Source organism: Rhinoderma darwinii, chromosome 4 (genome assembly GCF_050947455.1).
Source record: "Rhinoderma darwinii isolate aRhiDar2 chromosome 4, aRhiDar2.hap1, whole genome shotgun sequence".
Taxonomy (NCBI): Eukaryota; Metazoa; Chordata; class Amphibia; order Anura; family Rhinodermatidae; genus Rhinoderma; species Rhinoderma darwinii.
Genome location: NC_134690.1, coordinates 240,013,571 through 240,039,626, shown reverse-complemented (window position 1 = coordinate 240,039,626; position 26,056 = coordinate 240,013,571). Strand labels below are relative to the sequence as shown.

The 26,056-nt window shown below is 41.5% G+C and overlaps 1 protein-coding gene across 1 annotated transcript in view; it reads right to left on the bottom strand.

Moving 5' to 3' along the window:
- Positions 1-26,056, bottom strand: part of NDUFAF7 (NADH:ubiquinone oxidoreductase complex assembly factor 7) — a 64,589-nt gene that overhangs the window by 8,998 nt on the left and 29,535 nt on the right. The window contains exons 6-9 of the mRNA XM_075862312.1: positions 20,617-20,675; positions 18,920-19,033; positions 17,454-17,597; positions 11,297-11,470 (exon numbers count right to left, since the gene is read on the bottom strand). Of these exons, the coding sequence (XP_075718427.1) occupies positions 11,297-11,470; positions 17,454-17,597; positions 18,920-19,033; positions 20,617-20,675 (491 nt within the window). The remainder of the gene's footprint in view (positions 1-11,296; positions 11,471-17,453; positions 17,598-18,919; positions 19,034-20,616; positions 20,676-26,056) is intronic.

The following is a 26,056-nucleotide window of genomic DNA, read 5'->3' as shown; positions in this document are numbered from 1 at the left end:
ACACGATGGGCCGGTCACTAACGGGTTAACTAAAAACGAGAAATAGAAACGAATTCATACAGGAAGGAGACAGCTACAAATAGCCTCTTGGATGCAAGAAGTGCCCATCTTTAGGGGACAATAAAAGGGATCCCGAAAGGGGAGTTCCTAAGGCTGAGAAGGAACTGCTCAACTTTTGATAAATTCAGATTGGGTGCCAAAGATCTTAAAAAAAATCACGTATAAGATCGGAATTATTCCGGACGACAGATTAAATATGCATACAATCAAGCGTTACGCATTGACCGGAATAAACTGTTCCTAACCAAAGAAAAAGAAGTACTAGGCAATGATCAGAATAACATTAGATTCATCAGAACTCTACACGAGAAGTGGGATGAGATGAACAAAATAATCAACACACATTGGAAGATATTAAGGCTTGATCATGACCTAAAGAAATACTTAGGCCGCACAGCCTCCATTGGCTATAGGAAGAGCAACACAATTCACCAACACATAGTCAAAAGTCCTTTTTCTAAAGATTCTATCAACAAGAAAACTCAGAAATATCAAGGATTCTATCCTTGTGGGATTTGCACGGCCCGTCAAATCCTTATTAAAAAGAAGGGATTCACAGACAGCACAGGGAAATACCACAATATTAGAGAATATCTCCTGCTCCACAAGAGGTGTTATATACATCTTACAATGTAGGGGTGATCAATTTTACATTGGAAAAACAAAGAGATTTAAAAGTAAGGATTCGTGAACACATCAATGGTATCAAAAACTACCACAATATGGAAAAAGAAGGAGAGAGAAAGAACAAGCCCTTCTAATCCACCGCAGTTGCCAGACATTTCAAACTGAAACATAATTCGAACGTCAGGCATTTATCTGTCCGGGCCATATATCACCTCTGCATGGGCAAAAGAGGCGATTTGGATAATATCTTGCTGAGGGAAGAAAGCAAATGGATCTATAGGATAAATTCGGTGAGTCCAAATGGACTCAATAAATCATTCAATTTTGGCTGCTATAGCATGGTCTCTGAGTGTCCACTTTTTGAATCGGTTCCACGAGACTCAGTGAACCCATGCAGGGCTCCTCCTCCAACGGTAGCAATCAAAGTCTAATTTGATCGCGGACGTTTAACCCCTCAAATGCCACAATCATTAGCGACCGCTGCATTTGAGTTGTTTATAGAGGGAGGGAACTCCCTCTATTGCCCATCGGCGGCCCGAAAATGCAATTGCAGGCATCCGATGGGGTGCTACGGCAGCCGAAGGACTAACAAAGGCCCCCCAGATCTGCCCTGGCTATATACATATTAGGATGTGCCGAAGGCATGTCCTAATAGATGCCTGTCAGTATTATACTGACAGGCAGTAATGCTCTGGTATACGAAGTATACCAAAGCATTATAACTGCGATCTAAAGATCACATAGTGAAGTCTAAACTTGTAACTAAAATAAAATAAAAACTACACCTATATGGTATCCCTGCATACGTAATGACACAAAAAATAAAAAGTTAGCATATTATTTAAACCGAAAGGTGAACGCTGTAAAAAAAACAACAACAAAAAACGGCAAAATTGCTATTTTTTCCCATCCCCGCCAAAAAATAATAAAAGGTTAAGGCTGGATTCACACGAGCATGTTCGGTCTGTAAAGCACAGAACGTATTTCGGCTGCAAGTCCCGGACCGAACACACTGCAGGGAGCCGGGCTCCTAGCATCAAAGTTATGTACAACGCTAGGAGTCCCTGCCTCTCTGCAGGACAACTGTCCCGTACTGTAATCATGTTTTCAGTACGAGACAGCAGTTCCACGGAGAGGCAGGGACTCCTAGCGTCGTACATAACTATAATGCTAGGAGCCCGGCTCCCTGCAGTGTGTTCAGTCCGGGACTTGCGCCCGAAATACGTTCCTTCCTTTACGGACTGAACATGCTCGTGTAAATCCAGCCTAATCAATAAGTCCCATGTACCCAAAAATGGTAGCAATGAAGTCCCGCAAAAAACAAGCCCTCATATGGCGACATTGACGGAAAAAAAAAAAAAAGTTATAGTTCTTGAAAAGCAGCGGTGCAAAATAAAAATATTTTAGTTAAATGTTTTTATTCTTTAAAAGTAGTAAAACATAAAAAAAACTATACATATCTGGTATCGCTGTAATCGTACCGACCCATAGAATAAAGGTAGCATGTTATTTACGCCGCACAGTAAACGGCGTAAATGTAAAACGCATAGAAGATTGGCTAAATTGCTGTTTTTTTATACCCCTCCCAAAAAAAATGTTAATGAAAAAATTCTATACACCCCAAAACGGTGCCATTGAAAAATACAACTCATCCCGCAAAAAAACAAGTCCTCATACAGCTATGTCCAAGTGAAAATAAAAAAGTTATAGCTCTTTGAATGTGACGATGAAAAAAGTAAAAAAATTGCTTGGTCATTAGGGCCCAGAATGCATGCAGGGGGGATGTTCATGGCCCTATGTCATGGAAACAGAGTTAAAAAAAAAACTCTTTAAGGCCTCGTTCACATCTGCGCTGGGGTCCCGTTGTGACGTTCCGTCTGAGCTTTACGTCAGAAAAGGACCTTGAACAGACACAAACGGAAACCAGAGGTTTATGTTTGCATCACCATTGATTTCAATGGTGACGGCTCCGGTGCCCATGGTTTCCGTTTGTCTCTGTTGTGGACCGGATCCGTCGTTTTGCCGTAAGCAATCTCGTAGTCGACTACGCTACTGCTTCCGGCAAAACGACGGGTCCAGTTTTTGTTTGGGTCAGTTTGTGTCTGTTCAGGGTCCCGTTCTGATGGAAAGCTCCGATGGAACAACAGAACGGGACCCCAACGCAGATGTGAACGAGGCCTAACTTTGTCTATACCATAAATGTTCTAGATAATGTAAACTTTTAAGAAAGGATGCTTAGTAACCTACAAAATCTGTTGTCACAAAACCTATTCAAACATAATCAGTACAATGTACAAGAGATATACATACATACATACATACATACATGCGAAAGTGAGCAGAATATGTTTATGTGATTCCATTTTGAAAGTTTGGTTATGTAACTCCATTTTGCATGAAGAATCCATTTTGTGTTTTGAAGAATTATCTGTTTCTCTGTAAAATTAAATTTATGCTGGGATTGCCTGGACACTCATAAGGTTAAACATTCTTAGCTTTGTGTATCATTCTTTATCTTGGTCTGCTAGGAGAATGTACGTGGTGGCCTTGGAGCGAGGTAATCATGAATCTGGTCTCACTCATTATTTGCAAGGTTGTTTTGATTCTAGTCTTACTCATATATCGATATGGATTTGGATCTGGATAAGGGACTGAAGGGTGTCAGTTGACACACCCACACAAAATATATTTTGGCCAGGATTGCATCAACAATAAAGTATATATATATATATATATATATATATATATATATATATTTATTTTTTTTGTGTTTAAAAGGTGGTCATGCTTAACCCCTTCACGACTGCCATACAGCTATATACGTTCCAACTACCGATGCCCCATGCAGTTATCACGTATATAAACGTTGGCAGCCTGGAACTGGGTTTAATGAGTGCAGTGCTGCTTCATTGTAAGAAGCGCTGCACTCTCATGTCTCCCGGGGTTTTAAGAGCCCCAGAATACACCACCTTCTGTAAATAGAGCAAACCCCCCTGTAGGTAGCGCCACCTAAGCTCCCTCTAGAAGCGAAATCCTTGGCCAGAGCGCTCTGGCCGGGGAATCCCCTCTTAGAGGGCGCCCCCCGATGTCTTTCCATCCGCTCTGCAGATAGTGCCACCTGCCCTGCATATAGTGTCACCCCTCCTATAGATAGCATCATCCCCCTGAAGATAGCACCACCTAAGCTCTCTCTAGGAGTCGGCAATGCTCTGACCGGGGAATCCGCTCCAGGAGAAGCCCCTGACGTCACTGTCCATATCTGAACAGTGGAGTCAGGAGCTCCCTCTAGAAAGGGAATCCTCTGGCCAGAGTGTTGCCGACGCTCAGGCAGGGGATTCCGCTCTTAGAGGAAGCTCCTGACGTCACTATCCATATATGGACAGAGACGTCAGGGCCTCCGTCTAGGAGAGGAATCTCCAGCCAGAGCACTCTGCCCGGGGATTCCACTCCTAGAGGGAGCTTAGGTGGCACTATCTACAGGGATTTGGGGTCCGGTGTTATCTACAGGGGGAATGGTGCCATCTACAGGGGGGGTGGCACTATCTATGGAGGTGGAGCGCTATCTACATGGGCAGGGTGTGTGGCGCTATGTGGGCACTATCTACAGTGGAAACTGGCACTATGGACACTCTGGCACTATCTACAGTAGGCACTGGCACTATCTGCAATGGGCATTGTGGCACTATCTACAGGGGCATTGCGGCACTATTGACATGGGCACTCTGGTGCTTTCAGGGGGCTGGTACAAAAAAACCTAACAAATAAAATTCATCCTTTTTTTTTTTTTTTTAAACGGCCATGGAAAACCAATGGCAAATGGCAGTTAAAAACGGTCAGACGGGGGGGGCGTGGCTTAGCAGCGTATGTGAGGGGAAGCAGGTTCCGGAGCTCCCGCTACCAATATCCTGAGAAAATACCTTTACTTTGCAATTTGACGTGTTTGCTCTACCTGAGACGGAAGGGAAGCAGTGGGGACCCTGTGGACGGGATTCCGGACTCTCTGGTGCTAAAATGACCCGGTTCAGGCGGTTTAAAGTGGCGGAGGGAGGTGATCAGGAAGCGCAAGATGGCGCCTACATGCTTGCTTTCTTGGAAAGGAGAGGGGCGGCGGCATCCAGACTGGAGCGCTTTGCGCGCCAAACACCCACGAAAGCAGTTGCCTCAAGAGGTTCAGAAGTCGGGAGAGTGAAACTAGCCGGTGGATCGGGATCCCGGATTGAGCCCTTACGTGCGCACATGGAGTCGGATGAGGAGACGGGAGATGATAGTCTGGAACTCCCGGGCACGGAGCAGCCTGGACGCACGCTAGCAGATGTATTCTCGGCGGTAAGCCAAAGTAATCTTACCCTTGCAAAACTTACCTGCCAGGTGGGAGGGATAAAGGAGGATATTTCCATCATCCGCCATGATTTACAAAAAGTGGCTAAACGTACGACGGCGGTGGAAGGCCGCAATAGTGAGCTTGAGGATCTGATGTTGCCAATGAGGAGAGATGTTAATGCCACGGTCGTGGATGTTAATGACCTTTTGGCTAAAACGAACGATTTGGAGAACCGTCTGCGTCACAATAATGTGAGGATGGTGGGGATACCTGAGAAGGTGGAAGGGTCTAACCCGGTCTCTTATTTTGAGAAGTGGCTGTTGGAGGTGTTTAGCAAAGATACTTTGACTCCTTTGTTTGCAGTGGAAAGAGCCCATAGAGTGCCTACTTGACCAGGCCCGCCTGGACATCCGCCGAGGCCTGTCCTGGTGAAACTTCTCTACTATAAAGACAGGGATTTGATTCTTCGACAGGCTCGGGAGAGGCAGGACATATGTATTAATGGAGTAAAAGTTTCCTTTTATCCGGACTTTTCTGCTGAGATTCAAAAAAAGTGGATGCAATTCTTGGACATTAAAAAGGACTCTTTGTGTTCAATATTCGATGCTATACCCCGCAAAGCTACGGGTTGTGGCGTTGGGGTCAGTCCAATTTTTTGAGAATACAAAGGATGCTTTGAGATGGCTGGACAGTCATGAGGCTCGGCTTCGTCAGGATCGGGAGGAGGACGCTGCGTGATCCTTGGAAGGATGGTTCCAAAGGGGACTATGCCAATAGGGGAGAGTGCTGTACTGCAAGGGCAATAACGGGAAATGTAATATGGAAATGCATACTTCTTGTTCTTATGCTGCAGTTTTTCTCTCTGGTATATTGGGGGGTTGATAGGAGCAAACATTTCTAAATGGATGATTATTTTCTGCAAAGTAGGTAATGTGCATACTTTATTGAGGTGGCGGGAGGATTCTGTCTTACGCGATTACATTGTGTAAAATGGTTGGGTGGATACTGCTCATGTATTTTTGCAATGTGTTCTTGATGCTGGAATGTCATACTGGTGAAGTTTACTTCGCTAGCCCTGGCCCTCTTAGGAGGGTAAGTTTATGTAAGGTTGGGACGGTGGGGGAGGATGTTGGGGGTGGGTAATGTTTCTTGGGGGGGGGATAGGTTTGGTCCGCAGTGCGCTATGGATATCATTGCATTAGGATGTGTATACCACTGTCAGGTAAAAGGTATTACTAGATGGGAGGTAGGGTAAATTTTTTTTCTTGGAATGTGCGGGGTATGGGAGAGGCAACAAAACGCCGGGCCATATTTGATTTCCTGAAGGGGCAATCCGCTGGTGTGATGGGATTGCAGGAGACGCATTTTACGAGTGATACGGTGCAACATGCACATAGGATTAAACATTGTTTTCATTCCTTTCACTCAACATACTCGAGGGGGGTTAGTCTCTGGATTCATAGAGATATATCTTTCAGCTCTGAGGCCTCTTTCAGTGATGGGGAGGGCAGGTATGTTGGGGTACATTGCAGATTATTTCACTGGGAATGTATTATTGTGGTAATATATGTGCCTCCCCCGTACTTCGCAGTTCCATTGCGCAAGGTATTGGAGAGGCTGGCTAGTTGGCCTATGGTTCAGACTATAATAATGGCTGACTTTAACAATTTTATGGACAAGGGGAGGGATAAGTTCCCGAGGGTGTTGGGGGAGGGGAGCACTGATCTGACGCAATTTGGGAAATACATGAGAGAGGTTGGCCTCACAGATGTGTGGCGTGCAAAATGGCCCTCTACTATTCAATATTCCTGTGTGTCCTCTACATATAGCTCGCTGTCTAGAATAGATTTGATGTTTAGTAACAGCCTGGGAGTTCCGTGTGTGGAGGGGGGTGGAATATCTATCTAGGTCATTATCTGACCATGCCCCGATGCTGCTAAAAATCAAAACTAGTCCGCACTTGGGAGGGTTGAGAATGCATTGGCGGTTGAATCCGTTTTGGATAAAGTTGGTGGGGGGAGGGAAATAGTTCCGCTTCTAAAGAAATATTTTGAGTTTAATAAGGATACGGTTCCAGTTGATGTCTTATGGGATGCTATGAAGGTATATATGAGAGGGGTCTATATACAGGAGATCACGGCCATCAAGAACAAATCTAGACATCTGGGGGTTGACCTGACGCGAAGGGTGACACTCACGGAGGAAAGTCATGTTGTAAATAACACTGTGGACACGTTAGCTCAGTGGAAGGAAGCCAAAAAATTATTACGGGAATATATGATGGATCAAGCTGCTAATAAAAGGCTTTTTTTTTTTACAGCAAAGGTATTATAAAGAGGGGGAGATGACTGGTAGACTTCTCACTACTATAGCTAGACCTCCGAGGGAAGGATCGTTCATTCATCACTTACAGGACAATACTGGGAGGATGGTTAGGGACACAGGGGATATACTTGAGGTGTTGCAATCCTTTTATACAGAGCTGTATCGGTCCAGGGTGGACTACGCGGAGGATCTCTTGAGGGAGTATTTGGAAGGGATGTCGTGGGTTACATTGACAGAGGAGGAGAGGGAGATGTTGGAGGAACTATTAACTATTGAGGAAGTCCAGCAGGCGGTGAGCTCTATGGAAAATGAAAAGGCTCTGGGGATGGTTGGTATACCTACTGAATTATATAAAACTTATGGAGATGAGCTTCTGCCCCGTTTACTGGTGGTGTTTCAGGATAGTTTTGAGAGGGGACATCTGCCGTGGACGATGTATGAAGCTGCAATAATGGTTCTTCCTAAAGAAGGGAAAGATCTGGCACAACCTGACTCTTATAGATCAATTTCCTTGTTATCATCTGACATAAAAAATGTTGCGAAGGTTCTTGCTAGCAGGCTGACGAAAGTCATGACTACCATTGTCTCTTCAGATCAGTCGGGGTTCATGCCATCAAAGTCCATGGTGGCCAATCTGCGGCGGCTGTTCCTGAACATACAGGCTGCTTCTGGTGGTCCTCATTCTAGAACTGTTTTGTCTTTGGATGCTGCTAAGGCATTTGATAGTGTGGGTACCTATGGGCTGTTTTGGAGCGGTTTGGATTTGGAAGGAAATTTATTGCGTAGGTGAAATTGTTATACCATGAACCGATAGCTAGGATAAGGGCTAATGGTATGATGTCAGAAGCTTTTGCTTTGGGGAGGGGGACGTGTCAGGGGTGTCCACTTTCCCCGTTTTTGTTCGCCTTGGCGATTGAGCCTTTGGCTAATGTGGTGAGACGGCATCCGCATATAGAAGGGTTTAAGTTTGGTGACTTGGAGGAACGTATAGCGCTATATGCGGATGATGTTTTGTTGTTTTTGGGGGGTGGAACGGTCATTGCCTGTGGTTCTTGAGAGGTTTGGTAGATTCTCAGGATTCAAAATTAATTGGAATAAGTCTGCATTTTTGCCAATTACGTCGCTGGCTATGCCGCTGGTTGTGTGTGGGGGGGGGGTAAATATACCTTGTGTGAATGAATTTAAGTACCTTGGGATTAGGGTCTCGGCGAAGGTACGGGACTTTATAGCTTTGAATGTGCAGTCTCTGTTGGGGAAACTGAAAGACAAGACTAAGATTTGGCTCGGGCAGCCGTTGTCGGCTTTGGGACGTGCAAACCTGATAAAAATTATTCTTATGCCTCAGGTTCTTTATGTTGTGCATAATGCCCCAGTGTGGTTGCCTAAGTATTGGTTCAAGAGGATACATAATTTGTTTAGAGATTTGGTATGGAAAAGGGGGATCCCTAGGGTCAAATTGGGAAAACTGCAATTATCGGCGGAACAGGGAGGCTTAGCTTTACCAAATGCATGGATATATTATTTGGCAGCTCAACTGCAACACTTCAAGGGATGGAAAGAAAGGGAACGGTGGGATTCTAGTGGTAAACTGTTGTTTTATTTAGGCCAGCACACTGATTTGCTGGAAGCATTGGAGTCCCAGAAGCTGAGGAGGGAGGAGGGGGGAAAACCGACTTTGTTGCTTGTACATAAGGTATGGTGGGAATGCAATTGTTGGGAGTTGCAGGATGCTCAAACTATATGCCAATTTGGAACAACCCCTACCTGTGGGACTTTAATACCTTGGAAGGCTTTCAGGAGTGGGAGCAGAAAGGGGTTAGATTGGTATGTCAGCTGTACGAAGGAGGGATTTTTAAGCGGTTCTCTCAATTGCAGGAGGAGTTTGCGCTTCCGCATTGGTTATTTTATCAGTACCTTCAACTGCGACATGCTGCTCAAGCTCAGGCTAGAACAGTGGACTTGAGTTGCTCCACCTTGGGTGTAGTGGAATAGGTTTTAGGAGCTAGGGGTTCGAAGGGTATTATATCTTTGGTATATTGCATGTTACTTTCCGAATTCCTCGGAGATCCTATTGTGGAGATTAAAAGAAAACGGGAAAGGGATGTAGGGGCTCTTACTGTTGAGGAATGGGGGGAAATATTGGAGTCTCCGAAAGAACTTTCCATTAGTGTTGCACATAGGAGATCGCAATTGTTTTTGCTACATAGGGTGTATAGGACGCCTAAGGTGTTATGGCAAATGCGGCTTAGGTCAACAATGGAATGCCCTAGATGCTCGTCTGATGGGGCTGATTTGAAACATATGTTCTGGAGCTGCTCAGCATTATGTGGATATTGGAGGGAGGTTCGGGAAATGTGAACGAGGGTGTATGGAAGGGATTTCACGTTAGATCCTAAGGTATATCTTCTAGGGTGTATGGGAGGGGAGTGATCGAGCTGAACTGCTGTCTCTTAAAAAAAATGTTATATCATGAAAGAAAGCTGATAGCAAAATATTGGTTACAAAGGGATCCTCCGGGCTTACCTGAGCTGGTAGGCTGTGTTAATCATACGAGATCTTTGGAAAAACAAATATATCTAAAGTGTGGGGCAATGCACGAGTATGACAAACAATGGGGCAAATGGGTGCAAAGTCTTGGTTTGGCGAGTTAGGAAGGGATTTCATAGGGTCTTTTAATGAAGGCGTATGTTTTCGCATATAAGGTGGCGAGAGGTTCGGCATGGCATGCCTGGGAGGGAACTGAGTACTGCGGTTGGGAAGGGGAGAGGGGTTGGTTGGTTGGTTTGGGGGGGTTCATTGAAAGATGTGGTGGATGGTATACAGCTGTGACACATGGACGTCTCATATTACAGTGTAAGAACTGTGAGATGGGAGGAAGATATGTTTCTGAAGGGTTCCCAAATGAGAATTTATGAAAGGAAAAGGGGGCGTGAGGGATATAGAGAATATGTAATGTGAAAGGGGCCTTGGTAGGTCATGACTACATTATGTATAATGGAAAAAGTCAACTATTACTGTATGTAACAGCTGTTTATACTTTGGTGGAGTAATTCAATAAAAACTTGTTTGATTAAAAAAAAAAAAAAAACAAATAGTCAGACGACCGGGAAATTGATTCAAATTTCGAGACACACTGATGCAAAACAGCCATGAAAAACTGACAGCTTTTTTTTTTTTTTCATGACGTGTATTTTTCATAGCCTTATAGCCTCCTTCACTCTCACTTCACAGCGATCCAGGCTGACGGAGGAAGAAAACTAATCGTTATAGAGTTGTACAGAATATATGTGTATATATCTATATACACATAATATAGATAAAAATATTTAAAAGTTTTTAGTGATTTGTCTGCTCATAATAAAAATGTATTAAAAGCAAAGTAATCTAGAACCTGAAAGCCTCGTAAGTCTTGCAAAAAAACAAAGTAAAAATTGTTGTGATATTAAAAGCGGTTGCAAAGATATTATCGTTTAAAGAAGTGCATATCAGAAATGGAAAATTTGACCTGGACACAGGGCATCAATGACCATTGGTCATGAAAGGGTTAACACCCCCCGTACCAGATCACTCTCTCATACTCCACAGTTAAGGCATTTTACACTGGCGGATTAATCGGGCAAACGAGCGTTCATAAAACGCTCGTATCCCGATAATTGCTCAGTGTAAAAAGGGCACAGATAAGCCGATGAACGAGCAAACACTCGTTCATCGGCTGATTGCATCGTTTTAAATGCAGAAACTTTTATCACGGTCGACATGATAGAAATGTTTGGGGATGAGTGATCGTAGTAACGAGTGCTCGTCCCCATTCTAGCTCCCTGTGAAAGGAGCAACTGAGTGCCGATCAACTAGTGGTCTCGTTAATGGGTGCTAGTTTACGCAGCCCTCGTCGGGGCAGTGTAATAGGACCTTAAAGTCAAATCTAAATTCTTGCTTGTGAAACAAGCATTAAATCGGACTTACCTTCATTCTTATATCAATTCCCATGTTCATTAAAAACTCTTGTTGTGTAATAGGGCCTAGTGAGACTACAGTATTTCCAACTATTCTTTTCAAAAAGCTGAAATCAACATCTGCTGTAAGATCCGCTGTTCCAGGGTCTGTTAGTACATTATGCAGCTGATGAGCCCGAAATCCCTAAACACAAAGTAAAGCAGATTAGCATTCAAAAGAAGATAAATGCAGCCTAGTTTAATGTCATTATTGCTTTGTTCATGACCTAATGGAATTAAAGTGTTCCCAAACAAAACTCATTCTCTTAAACTCAATAGGGGAGATTCATGAAAAGGGTCTAGCAGAAAAACGGTCTTTGTTGCCTATAGCAACCAATCACAGTGTAGCTTTCATTTCTTATAATGCTCTTTTTTCTGTTAGACAGTATTTTTTTTTCTGATGCTAATATAAACAATGTTTAAAGGAGTTCCCAGCTAACAAAGTGCAAGTACCAAAAAAAAGTTTAACATGGCCAATTTTGCCCTTTAGGACCGAACAATTTTTTTTATATTTCCCCTCTTTGAATCCCTGCGCTCATAATTTTTTTTGTCCGACGTAGCTGTATGAGACTTTGTTTTTTGTGGGAAGAGTTGTACTTTACATTTACATTATCGTATAATTCACATAAATTTTTATTTTGGCAAAAATGTAGGAAAAAAAAGGAGTTCCGCTGCAGTTTTTTTTTACACCCTACACCGATCATCATAAATAACGTTATACATTCATTGTACAGGTTGTTACGGACGTGGCGATATCAAATATGCGTGTATTATTTCATGTTTTAGGACTTCTATTTTGAAAAGTTTATTTATTGTAAAAAATGTGTATTTGTGTATTTTTTTTGTACATTTTTTAACAACTTTTTTTTAATCCTATAGAGGGATTTTTCATTTTTATTTTTGAACGTTACTGTACTGGCATATATCTATATGCCAGTACATTAGCCTGTGTACGGATTGTACACAGGCAGTTGTTAGGGCATACCGAAGTATGCTCTAACAGGGAATATGGTCAGACAGCCCTGGGGTCCTTCAATGGACCCTGCGCTTTCTGCCCATATCAGGTATAGCCATTGATCATGTCACAGGGATTTCCTGTGATGCGATCAATGGTGAGACCCCCTTCTCACTATAGCTTTGAATGCCGCAATCAGCTTTGATCGCAGCATTCAAGGGGTTAACGGCGGAGAGCAGAGGTTTCTCTTCGCCGTTAGAGCGGGGCTGCGGCTGTGTATTACTGTATCCCACAGGACGAGAATACTCGTCCTGATGCGTCAAGTGCCCGCCGCTCAAGATGAGTATTCTCGTCCTGTGTCGCAACCAGTTAAAGGACTTCTCAGCTACCAGGAAGTGCCAGTACTTGTCATGGGACGTTATTTTTCTTCAAATCGACAAGTAAGAAACCCTGTTTGTATGTAAATTGCTATAAAGCTTCACATGGCAACATACTGGCCCAATCTGTTTGCTGAGAACTCCTTTAAAAATAATTAATATTCTCATTCCACTATTTTGAAAAACTGACAAGACCCCCCCTGTAAGCCACTGGCATAGAAAGGGAGCCCAACTAGCCAGAATGGAAGAGATGTCCTACTGCGCCACTATGCCAAATTAAAAAAAATTTGGTCACCGTGAACATCTTTTTTCGAAGACCACAATTATAAGCACCTGTGGGCTGATAGTCCCGCTGATTTGAGAACATAGTCCCTTAGACGTGTCCATTTCATACCTACCCTAACTTTCCTGATCTGCACCCCTAGACCCAACTATAGATCCCTATCCTAGTGACAGTTGGCACAGCTGATGTTTTCCGGTTTTCAAATGTGTCCTTGACTTGTTTGTGTGTACATACATGCCTGTTACATATCATTCTCTCGTTTCCACAATTTACTTGTATTGCTATAAGTTTTTCTATTGACAAATGCATATTCATCTCTGTTTTGCTTAAAACCAAATAAAAATGTATTTGAAAAAAAAATTATTTATATTTGCATAAAAAAAAGAAATAGGTCTCCACATACAACCATTTATAAAACTATAAAGAGGCCTGTACTATCATTGTCTAGGGAAAACATTAAAAAGTTGGCTAATTCTACGCAGGCTATACCCAGCTTACTGACACACAGCTATTCGATTTGTATCCCAGCAGTAGGAGAAGCACAAAGAAAAAGATGTCAGATAACCAGATAAACGAAGGAACACTGCGAAAAAGAGCGATGAAAAAACGAGTGTCCCCAATGAAGACTGCAAAAAAGAGATTTTACGGCGAGTGCAAAAATGCTCTTTTCTCATACTTATCATTTGGGGACACAGGAATCATGGACCATGGGGTGGGTAAAAAAAGGAAGAGAAAAGGGAAGGAGAAAGTTAGGAGAAGGAAGAGGGGAAAAGCCAGCGTGGGTAAGGGGAGACATACTTACCCCTTCTGGTCTTCTTCCAAAACCGTTCTTGGTAGCCTGGCTGCAGAACGCCACCCTCTGATAGGTGGGCGGTCAGGGATGTGCTGCGGAAAAGGGTAAATAGAGCAGCAAGACTAGTCTGTTCCCATCTGCCCTGCTTCGTAGAACAAGGGGAGACAGTACGACTGTTTCCCCAAACGAAACTGAAAACTATAGGTAGAACAAACCTGGAGTCTCCTACTGACACTAAGCGAAAACTGAATAGATCTATCAGTAGGCTGGTTATGACCTGCATAGGAGTAGCCCACTTTTCTTAGTTTCAGCCTCCTAGTGGCAGGACCTATAAACACCATTGTACCTATGTACTAGAAATATGCATGTGCTACATGCAGATTTTTCTGTGGATTCGATCCTTTGCACTGCAAATAATAAAATCCTTTACAAATCCGCGGCATAATAGGAATGGTGTGGATTTGAAAAATCGCCAGCATGTTTTTGAAAAGTGAAGTTACACTTACCTTTAATTAGGTTTCCTGGAAGTCCCTACAACAGCACCCGTGAGATGGCCCTGCCTCCCAAATGGACAGGTGAAACCCGGTGAGAGGTTAAAAGCTTTTTCTCGTCACCCACCCCTTGCCGCTGCAGACATTTTTTCCTCCCCACTTTCCAAATGCAATAACTTTTTATTTTTCTGTCGATCTGGCCGTACGAGGGCTTAAAGGGAATGTGGCATGATTTGGAGGTGGAGGGTTGATTTAAAGAGGCTCTGTCACCAGATTCTCGAATCCCTATCTCCTATTGCATGTGATCGGCACTGCAATGTAGATAACAGTAAAGTTTTTTTTTTGTTTTTTTTTAAAAACGTTCATTTTTGGCCAAGTTATGAGCTATTTTATATATATGCAAATGAGCTTTGAAATGGACAATTGGGCGTTTTTTTTTCGTTATGTCCAACTGGGCGTGTATTGTGTTTTTAACTGGGCGTCTTTACGTGTATGACGCTGACCAATCAGTGACCAGTGAGTGTCATACACTGCTCTCCATTTATTTACACAGCAGCGATGTGCAGCCACATACACAGAGATTAACGTTAATCAAGTGTCCTGATAATGAATACACATGAAATCCAGCCTGGACGTCATGTGTACTCAGAATCCTGACACTTCTGACTCTTTTCTTTGAGATTTCCAGCAAGGGAAACTAAATCTTGTTTACCTCCGTAATCTCGCGAGATTACGAGTGGCTTGCTGGAATCTCACAGAAAAGAGTCAGAAGTGTCAGGATTCTGAATACACATGACGTCCAGGCTGGAGGTCATGTGTATTCATTATCAGGACACTTGATTAACGTTAATCTCTGTTTATGTGGCTGCACATCGCTGCTGTGTAAATGAATGGAGGAGTGTATGACGCTGACTGGTCACTGATTGGTCAGCGTCATACACGAAAAACACGCCCAGTTAAAAACACAATACACACCCATTTGGACATAACGAAAAAAAAACGCCCAGTTGTCCATTTCAAAGCTCATTTGCATATATATAAAATAGCTCATAACTTGGACAAAAATGAACGTTTTAAAAAAAAAACCAAAAAAACAATTTTTACGGTTATCTACATTGCGATCACATGCAATAGGAGATAGGGATTTGATAATCTGGTGACAGAGCCTCTTTAAATTAAAGAGACTCTGTCACCACATTATAAGTGCCCTGTCTCCTACATAAGGAGATCGGCGCTGTAATGTAGGTGACAGTAATGCTTTTTATTTAAAAAAAACGATCTATTTTCACAACGTTAGGAGCGATTTTGGTTTATGCTAATGAGTTGCTTAATGCCCATGTGGGCGTATTTTTACTTTCGACCAAGTGGGCGTTGTACAGAGGAGTGTATGACGCTTACCAATCGGCATCATGCACTCCTCTCCATTCATTTACACTGCACTAGCGATATAGTTATATCGCTATGTGCAGCCTCATACACAAACCCTAACATTACTACAGTGTCCTGATAATGAGTACACATGACCATCCAGCCTGGACGTCATGTGTATTCAGAATCCTGATACTTCTGACTCTTTTCTTTGAGATTTCCAGCAATGGAAACAAAATCTCGTTTAGCTCCGTAATCTCGCGAGATTTCGTTTCCATTGCTGGAAATCTCAAAGAAAAGAGTCAGAAGTGTCAGGATTTTGAGTACACATGACGTCCAGGCTGGATGGTCATGTGTATTCATTATCAGGACACTGTAGTAATGTTAGGGTTTGTGTATGTAGCTGCACATAGTGATATAACTATATCGCTAGTGCAGTGTAAATGAATGGAGAGGAGTGCATGATGCTGATAGGTCAGCGTCATGCACTCCTCTGTACAACGCCCACTTGGTCGAAAGTAAAAATACGCCCACTTGGGCATTAAGCAACTCATTAGCATAAACCAAAATCGCTCCTAACGTTGTGAAAATAGATCGTTTTTTTTAAATAAAAAGCATTACTGTCACCTACATTATAGCGCCCATCTCCTTATGTAGGAGACAGGGCACTTATAATGTGGTGACAGAGCCTCTTTAAAGAGAGAAGGTTTACCTCTACCCCCTTTCTGTAACTCCAGCGTTTACCCCTAGTCTCTTCAGTTCTGATTCTGGAATCTAGGTCTCCTATACTCACTTTTTACCTTTTGAGTATTTTTAGGAAAACCTTACTTTTTAACCTCTTAAATTTTCAAAGTACTACAAATAGCTTTTAATAGTTCATCCATATGATCTGTAAAAAATAAAAACTTTTTCCCCTCATCATCAGAGAAATGGTCATCCTGTTCGCTTTCCTCTTATTCTGTCGTCTGGGAGCAAAGTCCTTATCTCCATAAACAAAACACATATAAAAGGACTAAACATTATAATATTTTCCCCAACACAGAATACAAGCGACCCCCTATCCCCCAAATAACCTTATAGATTACTTACTAGGCCAAATTTGGAAGACTGCTCTAAGGATTCGGAGTTGGAATCCATGGCAGGCACAGACGATTGTAGCTAATAAATAGACCCCAGGTCAGCATGGATGGATATGGAAAACCCTGTGACCCAGAAGAGACGTCAGACCCCAGCACTGTTAGGATGCGAAGTTGAAATACTTGCCTTCAGAACACTGCAAGGGAGCACATCTGTGAGCTATAACCCTTCCGGGGATGTCCTACTGCATAAACCCATAAGGAGCAGCCATACAGGAGAGAGGAGATAGCTGTACTGACCCTTACGGACTCCCTCATGTCCAGGACATTCAATTTCTTCAAGAGGGCTACTGGAGCCACAACCTTTCTGCTGAACTGCCCTGTCAACTACTTCCTGGCAATTACAGAGGCGGGCCATCTCGGGGGGGGGGGGGGGGGGGGGTGACGCCATGGAGACGACTAGGGAAAAAGCCGCTTTACATGTATTGTACTACAGTTTGTTGCATTTTTCTGCTTTCTAATAATTTATTAATATAATGCCATATAGCAATTGCGGTGCCATGCTTTGTAAACACATAAATAAAAATAATGCATTATACAATTAGTGATGACAAATACAGTATGAAGTTGATACATTTGGAGAGAAAACCATGCTCAAGGAAATACAAAAGTCATGAGGGTTAAAGAACTCTAATAATCATGAAGTATAGGGAAGTAAAAGGTGTATGGTAGAAATCACAATATACCCATCATCATTCCAATAATAAACAACATAAATAACTTACCCTGAATGTGTCTGTCTTGTCTCCTGAATGTCCATAATCTGCTATCAGTGCAGCTCCTCCATAACTATTTATTTGACTCGCAAACTTTTGAATAATAACTCCAGCAATAGGCGATAACTCTACATGATCTCGTTTTTCATCTGCCTTAAATAAAAAATATATAACTGGAGGGTTTAGAACACTATTATTTACTAAAAATAAATTATTGTATCTTTTACTGACCAACTTTCTTGCGAACATCAACTGGACATGGGTTTTTATGGTGTGATGTAAACATTTTTCAGACTATTAGGCAAGGTTCACACCACATTTTTGCCAAACAGTTGAGACCTATGTTTTTTTACTGCATGCCGCAAAAAGACTCATATACTGCAAAAAAGCAATGATACTAGATACCTGTAGTTGGATTTTGTTGCCAATGACATCAATTTAAAAAAAAAAAAAGAAGTACACATCTGGATACAGTTTTTTTTTTACAGGACAGAAAAGTTCCGCTGCTGCACTGTCCTATCTAGTCAGAATCCAGATGTGTATTTATATAGAATCTAACTAAATAGGTGTCTAGATGCATCCGCTTCTTGTGGTATACAATACATTGTTTTGCAGTAAGCAGTAAAACAAAACTGTATGGCAAAAAATTGGTATGAATCTAGTCTTTATATAATGATCATGTGATCTTTATGTGCGATTAGTTAAAAAGTGTTCATTGTTATATGGCTGCAAAACTACAAAGAATAAATTACACTTTGGTTTACGTTAAATTTTATATATCACAGAGTAACTAAACGTTCAACAAACTTCTGACATGTCATAGTGACATGACAGAAGTTTTGATTGGACAGACCCCCACAAATCGCTAAAACGAATCAGCAGAAGCGCACGTGTGAGCGCTGAACCACTTAGTTTCTGTTCAGCTTTTTTCAGAAATCATTGTAGCGGTGTACGGACTCAATAGAAAGTCTATGAGCACGTACACTGCTAAAATCAGCTTTCCGGAAAAAGCAGAACAGAAACTAAGCGGCTCAGCGCTAACATGAGCGTTTCTGCAGCTTCGTTTTAGCGATTGATGGAGGTCTTAGTGAACGGACCCCCACCAATCAAAACTTCTGACATGTCACTATGACATGACAGAAGTTTGTTTTAAGATATTAATGTACAACAAAATTCAGACAGTCTGGCACAGACAGTATGTCCAGGGGATACTATATTGGGTTTTCTGGATAATCAGGTACTCCAAAAGAGAAATACCATTAGAAGCAATAATAAAAAAATCCAGGATTTCAATAGTAAAACAACAGATCGTGAAATTCTACCTGCACTCGCTTCCATTTTCAGGACCATACGGGACATATACGACTTCCTTAGTATTGGATGCTAGATGACTGAAATTTTAACGTACATAATTTTCCATAATACAGTTCTCAGGAAGTCCTAAATTACTTAAGCATTATGATAGAATAACAAACCTGAATAAATGTTTTTATAAGTAGAGAATTGCTAGAACCAAGAACAAATCTTAATTGGTGTGGCATCTCTGGATTAACGTCAATTAATATTTCTCGCCATCCATCTGAAGTTTTCTATTTAAAAAAAAAAAAACTGAAAATTAGGCCAAGACATTGGTGCAGTCTACTAAATGCATCAGTAAGGTGTCTAACCTGGTCAAAACGGTCTGTGGCGGAGGGCCCATGGAGAAATGTTATAAGCTGAAGCGTCTGGGACTGACACGGTTATGCTCAGCACACAATGGCCATAAAATAATGTATGATAACGATCTGTGTTCTCTGCCATTGCCAACTGTAAATGTATCTATCAACTATATAGACTTGCAATTGTTTTCTGACTAGTTCAATAACATGCAAGTGAAAAATAAGTCTTGTTGCCCAGAACAACCCATCAGAAAAGAGTTAACCTTATTTTGCAGTGCAATTTAGAAAATTAAATTCATATATCTCCACTTGTCTGGACTGGTTTTCATGAATACAGCCTACATAATCCAGGGGTCGGCACTCCAGCTGTTCTAAAACTACTTTCCAGCATGCCCTGCCTGCCTTTGGATGTAATATTAAAGAATTTGGCTGTCAGGGCATGCTGGGAGTTGTAGTTTCATAACAGCTGGGGTGCCGAAGGTTGCGGACCCCTGCTATATTCTCTTCTGCAGTCCCTTTTCCAGCTGTTATAAATCACTAGTAATTCCCAAAATTGCATCTCAAAGAGCAACACCGCCAGCCCGAACCACAGCGTTAGCCCTGCCCCTACCGTACAAGTGCCTAAATACCCTCTAACGGGGGAAAATACTCCAGAGTTCCAGACAGCGACTAAAATGACTGCAAATGTAATACAAATGTTTTAATTAGCACTAGAAACTTAGCTGCATGAATATTGCTTGCTATATGATTTCTCTCTAGTACTGAGGCGTCAGCACAGGGATGCAGGGTGGATTCAATTGATATCTGAGGTACCGTATTCTGAAGCGCCCAGCGTTCCTGCATTATTGGATCAGTACTGCAGAGTAAGGGAGGGCAGTTTGTACGGTGTGTGTATATATATATATATATATATATATATTGTAGCAGTGCAGCTACTGGACGGTGCGGAAACTCAGGTTTTAAGCAACCAGGGAGCATGTACAGCAGAGAGGGTTTTCTCTGCTGTTGCTTGGGCTGTCTGATGAGCCTAGTTAGGCGCCACCTGAGACGGCTCTTTAATTCAGGGGTGTGCAGTTCACACAGGGCTCTCAGTCTGGGGAAGACAGGCATGCTAGCCTGTGAGTCACCACCGTGTGAGGTAAAACTGAAGGTTTTGAGGTGCTGGGCACAAGGCTCAGTGTCTCCTAGTGAGGGACACTGAATGTGTTAGTTAGAGGCTGGACGGCCTAGGGTTTATTTTGTATGGTTTATGTTGTACCACTGATTGCTGTTGTGAAGACAATAAAGCTAGCTGCGGCTGGTTTAAACCTTTTACTCAAGGAGTTGGAGTGAACTTTCTATGCGTGCCAACCATCTCACCTGGGATATGGCGATCCCATGAGCTAAGTGGTCCCCAGGTTGTCACAATATATATATATATAACACGTTTGTGACTGCATGATGGTGTGTGTGTGTGTGTGTGTGTGTGTGTGTGTGTGTGTGTGTGTGTGTGTGTGTGTAAAAAACATCAGTACCTGTAATTTATGTATTGGTAATGCATCAAAAAATTCATGTGCTATGTAGAATGAATAACCTAAAAAGAAAAATAAATTGAATTAATTATAAAAAATTTATTACTTTCCAAATTCTCTGTGGAAATATTACAGTAAAAACGATAAAAAGTATCTCTATTAATATGTTGAATGAAATCTTTTTTTGATTCTTTTTTTGTAAAACATGTTTCAGGACGTGTTCACACTAGAATTCAAATACACTGTAATATTTGAAGACTAGTAACTGCAATAACATACACTATGATCAATTATAGGAACCTGTCACGTTGAACATGCAGTCTGATTTGCTATACATGTTATAGCGCAGAGAAGAGCAGGTTGATATATAGTTTTGTGGGAAAAGATTCAGTATAACTTCTAATTTACAGCCTTCCCAGTATGAGCATAAATATAGAGATAGCTGTCAATCGTTAAATAGGACCGCCCACTAGACTCCTAAATTTAGAGAGCAGGGATTTAGATCTATAAATTACAAGTTACACAGAACAATTTACCACAAAACTATACATCAATCTGCTTAGCTCATGAGCTCAAATGAGCCTTGCTAGGGGCGGACATCGCAGCACAGCATAGCTCCTGTTCATGCTAAACGCAATCCGACTGTTTGAAAAAAGTCTGGTTATTTTGACCGAAACGTCACATTGTCTAAGTCTGTGGATTGCAAATAAAATAATTTTTCAAAAACAAAGAATTTTTGGAGTGACAGGTTTTCTTCCAAAATACTACGGAGTTGAAGCCTACCTGAGCACCCTTCTATACAGAGTGCCGTGGTTTCTTCGATAATAGTATTGTACTTTATGTTAGTGGAAAAATTTGGGCAATAAGTTCATAGCTTATTTGTGAAATGCACCAAAATTTAAAGAAAGTTTGCAAAAATTATGATTTTTCCAATTTTATATGTATCTGCTTGTAAAACAGATAGTAATACCACACAAAATATTTACAATTTCACATATTCCATGTCTACTTTATGTTCGCATAGTTTTTTTTGAACATTCCTTGAATTTTCTAGGACGTTACAAGGCTTAGAAATTTAGCAATTTCTCACATTTTCTAGAAAATGTCAAAAGGCTATTTTTTTCAAGGACCAGTTCAGTTCTGAAGTGGCTTTCAGGGCCTTATATACTAGATAGACCCCATAAATCACCCCATTTTAAAAACTGGACCCCTCAAAGTATTCAAAACGGCATTCAGAAAGTTTCTCAACCCTTTAGGTGTTTCACGGGAATTAAAGCAAAGTAGAGGTGAAATGTACAAATTTTTTTTTTTTTTGCCGAAATTCGTTTGTAATACATTGTTTTCTGTAACACAGAAGGTTTAACCGGACAAATGCAACTCAATATTTATTGGCCAGATGCTGCATTTTTTTTTTTTAACAGTTTCATTTTTTTCCTATAATAAAAGACTTATTATAGGAAAACCAGCAGTTTGTTTTTATTAACTTGAAACTTTTGTTTTTACAGTTTTATTCAACTTTTTGGGGACTTAACCCCTTAATGACCGGGCCTGTTTGGGCCTTAATTCCCAAGCCAGATTTGTTAAATCTGGTATGTGTGACTTTATCAGAGAATAACTCAGCGAAAGTTTTGAATATCCAAGTAATTCTGACATTGTTTTTTTGTCACATGTTGTACTTTATTTTAGTGGTAAAAGTAGACTGATACGATTTACGGAAATTAATAAAAAAATAGAAAAAATGAAGAAATTTTGTAAAAATTATCATTTTTCCCTATTTTTAACGGCAATATGTCAGATATGTACATACATACAGTACAATTTTTTTTATTAAATATATATTTCCATCTCTTTACTCTATTTTGGTAGCACTTTTGGGAAAAAAAAAATTTTTTGTGCAATTTAGAACACTTACAAGTTTAGTAATCATTTTATACATTTTGAAGTACATTTGGTTTTCCTGCACCAAGCCAGGTTTTCAGAGGTTCATAGGTGTCAGAATGGTGGAAACCCCCACAAGTGACCCCATTTTGCAAACTACACCCCTTAAGGTATTTATTAAGGGGTGTTGTAAGTATTTTGACCCCACAGTTTTTTTGTAAGAATTCATGCAAAGCAGGCATAAAAAAATATAATCTCACTTTTTTCATAAAAGTATCAATTTGAAGACCGATTTCTGTGTAAAGCGACCATAAGAATGAAGAAACACACCCCAAAATCTATCACCCTGTTTCTCCTGTTTTCAAAAATGCCCCCATTGTGACTCTAATGCATTGCCTGGACACACAGCAGGGCTTGAAAGGAAGGGAGCACCCGGAGGCTTTCAGGACTCATATTTTGCTTGAAAATGTTTTAGGCCCCACTGTACATTTGGAGAGGTTTTGAACTACCAGAACGATAGAAACTCCCCATAAATTACACCATTTAGAAAACTAGACCCCTTAAGGTATTTATCTAGGGGTGTAGTGAGTATTTTGACCCCACAGTTTTTTGCTAAATTTAATGCATAGCAGGTGAAAAAAAATAAAAAAATCACTTTTTTCATAAAAGTATCACTTTGAAGACCGATTTCTGTGTAAAGCGACCATAAGAATGAAGAAACACACCCCAAAATCTATCACCCTGTTTCTCCTGTTTTCAAAAATGCCCCCATTGTGACTCTAATGCATTGCCTGGACACACAGCAGGGCTTGAAAGGAAGGGAGCACCCGGAGGCTTTCAGGACTCATATTTTGCTTGAAAATGTTTTAGGCCCCACTGTACATTTGGAGAGGTTTTGAACTACCAGAACGATAGAAACTCCCCATAAATTACACCATTTAGAAAACTAGACCCCTTAAGGTATTTATCTAGGGGTGTAGTGAGTATTTTGACCCCACAGTTTTTTGCTAAATTTAATGCATAGCAGGTGAAAAAAAATAAAAAATCACTTTTTCATAAAAGTATCACTTTGAAGACCGATTTCTGTGTAAAGCGATCATGAAAATGAAGAAACACACCCCAAAATCAATCACCCGGTTTCTCCTGTTTTCAAAAATACTCTCATTGTTGCCCCAATCTGCTTATTAGACGTGTGGCTGGGCCAAAAAGAGAGGGAGCACCCTTTGGCTTTCAGGGCACAATTGAATAAATTCTCGGCCCCATATCATGCATTTAGAGGCATTGAGCTGCCTGAACAAAAAAAAAAAACCACGCAGAAATGACCCCATTTTAAAAACTAAACCCCTAAAGGTATTCATCTAGTGGTGTAGTGGGCATGCGGACCAAAAATTTTTTAAAGGAGGAAATAATGGGTATCATTTCAGACACTATGGGTATATAATGTTTTCTTCAAATTCTTATTACGTTTCCAGATAAAATAGAGGAGACGTGGTAGAAGGTTATTTTGTTAGAAATATGCCACATTAATAAATTTGTGCGGCACAGAATAAAAGTGAAGCCGTGTATTCATAACGGATACATGTCGCTATAGACGTATTTGCCTGTACTTATGGCTATGTCTTGCTGAAGAAGCAGTTGGTGCCATTATGATGTCATTGTGGACAGAATTCTGTCCTAATATAAAATCAGTCAGAGAGGAAAAAATAAACTGTACTGGAGTGACGGGCAATATCTTCAAACAAATGGAGGAAAATGTATCCAACTATGTTGCAAATTCGAGTCTGTTCACTAGATAGAAGAACACCTGCAGGGCTGTCAAGGCAAGGTTTTTTTTTTTTCAGTGACTGGTTGTACAACGTCTCTTTAGCTCCATCAATCCTTATGAGGGACGAATGTGCCAAGTGACGCGGTACACCATAACAGGCCCCTGCCCGGCAAGGTAGGAACCGCTATGTGCACAAAACAACCAATCACCTACAGAATATATAGAGGGGCAATGTCCAAAACCATCTATAGGAACAGTAAAGGATCACTAATCCCCAAAATGATGTCAGTATTTCCAGAAGAACCGTAACAAAGCCCATGGTGTATTGATAAGGAACAGCTCGATTATTAGAGATCCTCCAAAAAAAAAATATCATGCCCGTATCACGGTACAGAATTAGGAATGTAACAGCTGTATGTGGCAGGACATAGTCATAAGAAAAAGGAAATACATCCCCAATTTATTCTTGTAACCATTGCTAAAATGCACGACTTCCACTAATTCAGGGGCAGCACGGGCCGCAGGTGTTGGATTTATCTACTAATAAATGCAATGCCCACATTTATTTTTTATTTCAAGAACACTTGTGGGGTCCATGTTCTGAATAGACAGATGTGGGCTCCTGCACAATAAACAGTATTCATTTGTGAGTGATCAAGTCCTGGATTTAATTGTCCAAGAAATGTATAAAAAAAAAAAAAAAAAAAAAGGGGAAAATTAGTTTTACAGTCTGAAATAAATACTTTACTTCCTCCCCATGAGAATCCCTCCCTCCCTTGGAAAGCTCAGAAACGAAAAATAAAAGATGAATAAATGAAATTGACTCCCTAAAAAGAATCCCCCCCACCCCACCCTTTTTGGTGTTCCCTAAATTATAGATAAAATTAATAATTAGAAACGGTGTGGTAGGTCTCAAAACAGGGGTAGTTGCACAGGCCTGGATTTGAAGGGCACATGGGGCAGTAAAACCGGGTATCCCTCCTCCTTCCGTGTTTACTGCACACCCGGCATCTCCTTTGGGGGTATTCCTTACTCTCAGTGGCAGGGACGGGGTGAAGGAAGTGGCGCTCAGTGAGCCTTTTGACATTCTCTGACTCAAAGGAGTCTCCAGGTGCGGGGGAGTCAAACAGGAGGTGCTCTATAATTTTCTCCTGATACTGGAGGAAACTGAGCATTCCCTGGGTCTTATAGAGCACATAACTGTTGTAAGTGGCCATCTGGATAAGGTAGATCGCTACCTTTTTATACCAGGCCCTAGTTTTGCGCTTGACCAGGTACGGTTGTAGGACCTGGTCAGATAGATCGACTCCCCCCATGAACTTGTTATAGTCCACCACGCAGACCGGTTTCCTCTTATCAGAGGTAGCGCCCCTCTCTCTTACTGCCACTGTGGTGTCCTCGTGCACGGTGGAGAGCATGTACACATCCTTTTTGTCACTCCATTTTATTGCGAGCAACTGGTCACTGGTGAATGAGAGTGACGCACCCCTTACTAGTCGCCTGGACACCAGCTGTTGAGGGAAGCCGACTCTATTTTTTCGTACCGTCCCACAGGCCCCTGTATTCGCAGCATGGAGGGACTTATACAGGGGGACACTGGTGTAGTAATTGTCGGTGTACACATGGTACCCTTTCTGTAGGAATGGCACCATGAGTTCCCAGACAATTTTCCCACTAATGCCAATATCCTCTGGGCATCCTGGGGGATTAAGGTGGCGGTCCCTGCCCTCATATATAAAAAAGGCACAGGTTTAGCCCATTGTGCTCTCGCACACCTTATAGAGTTTCACTCCGTATCGG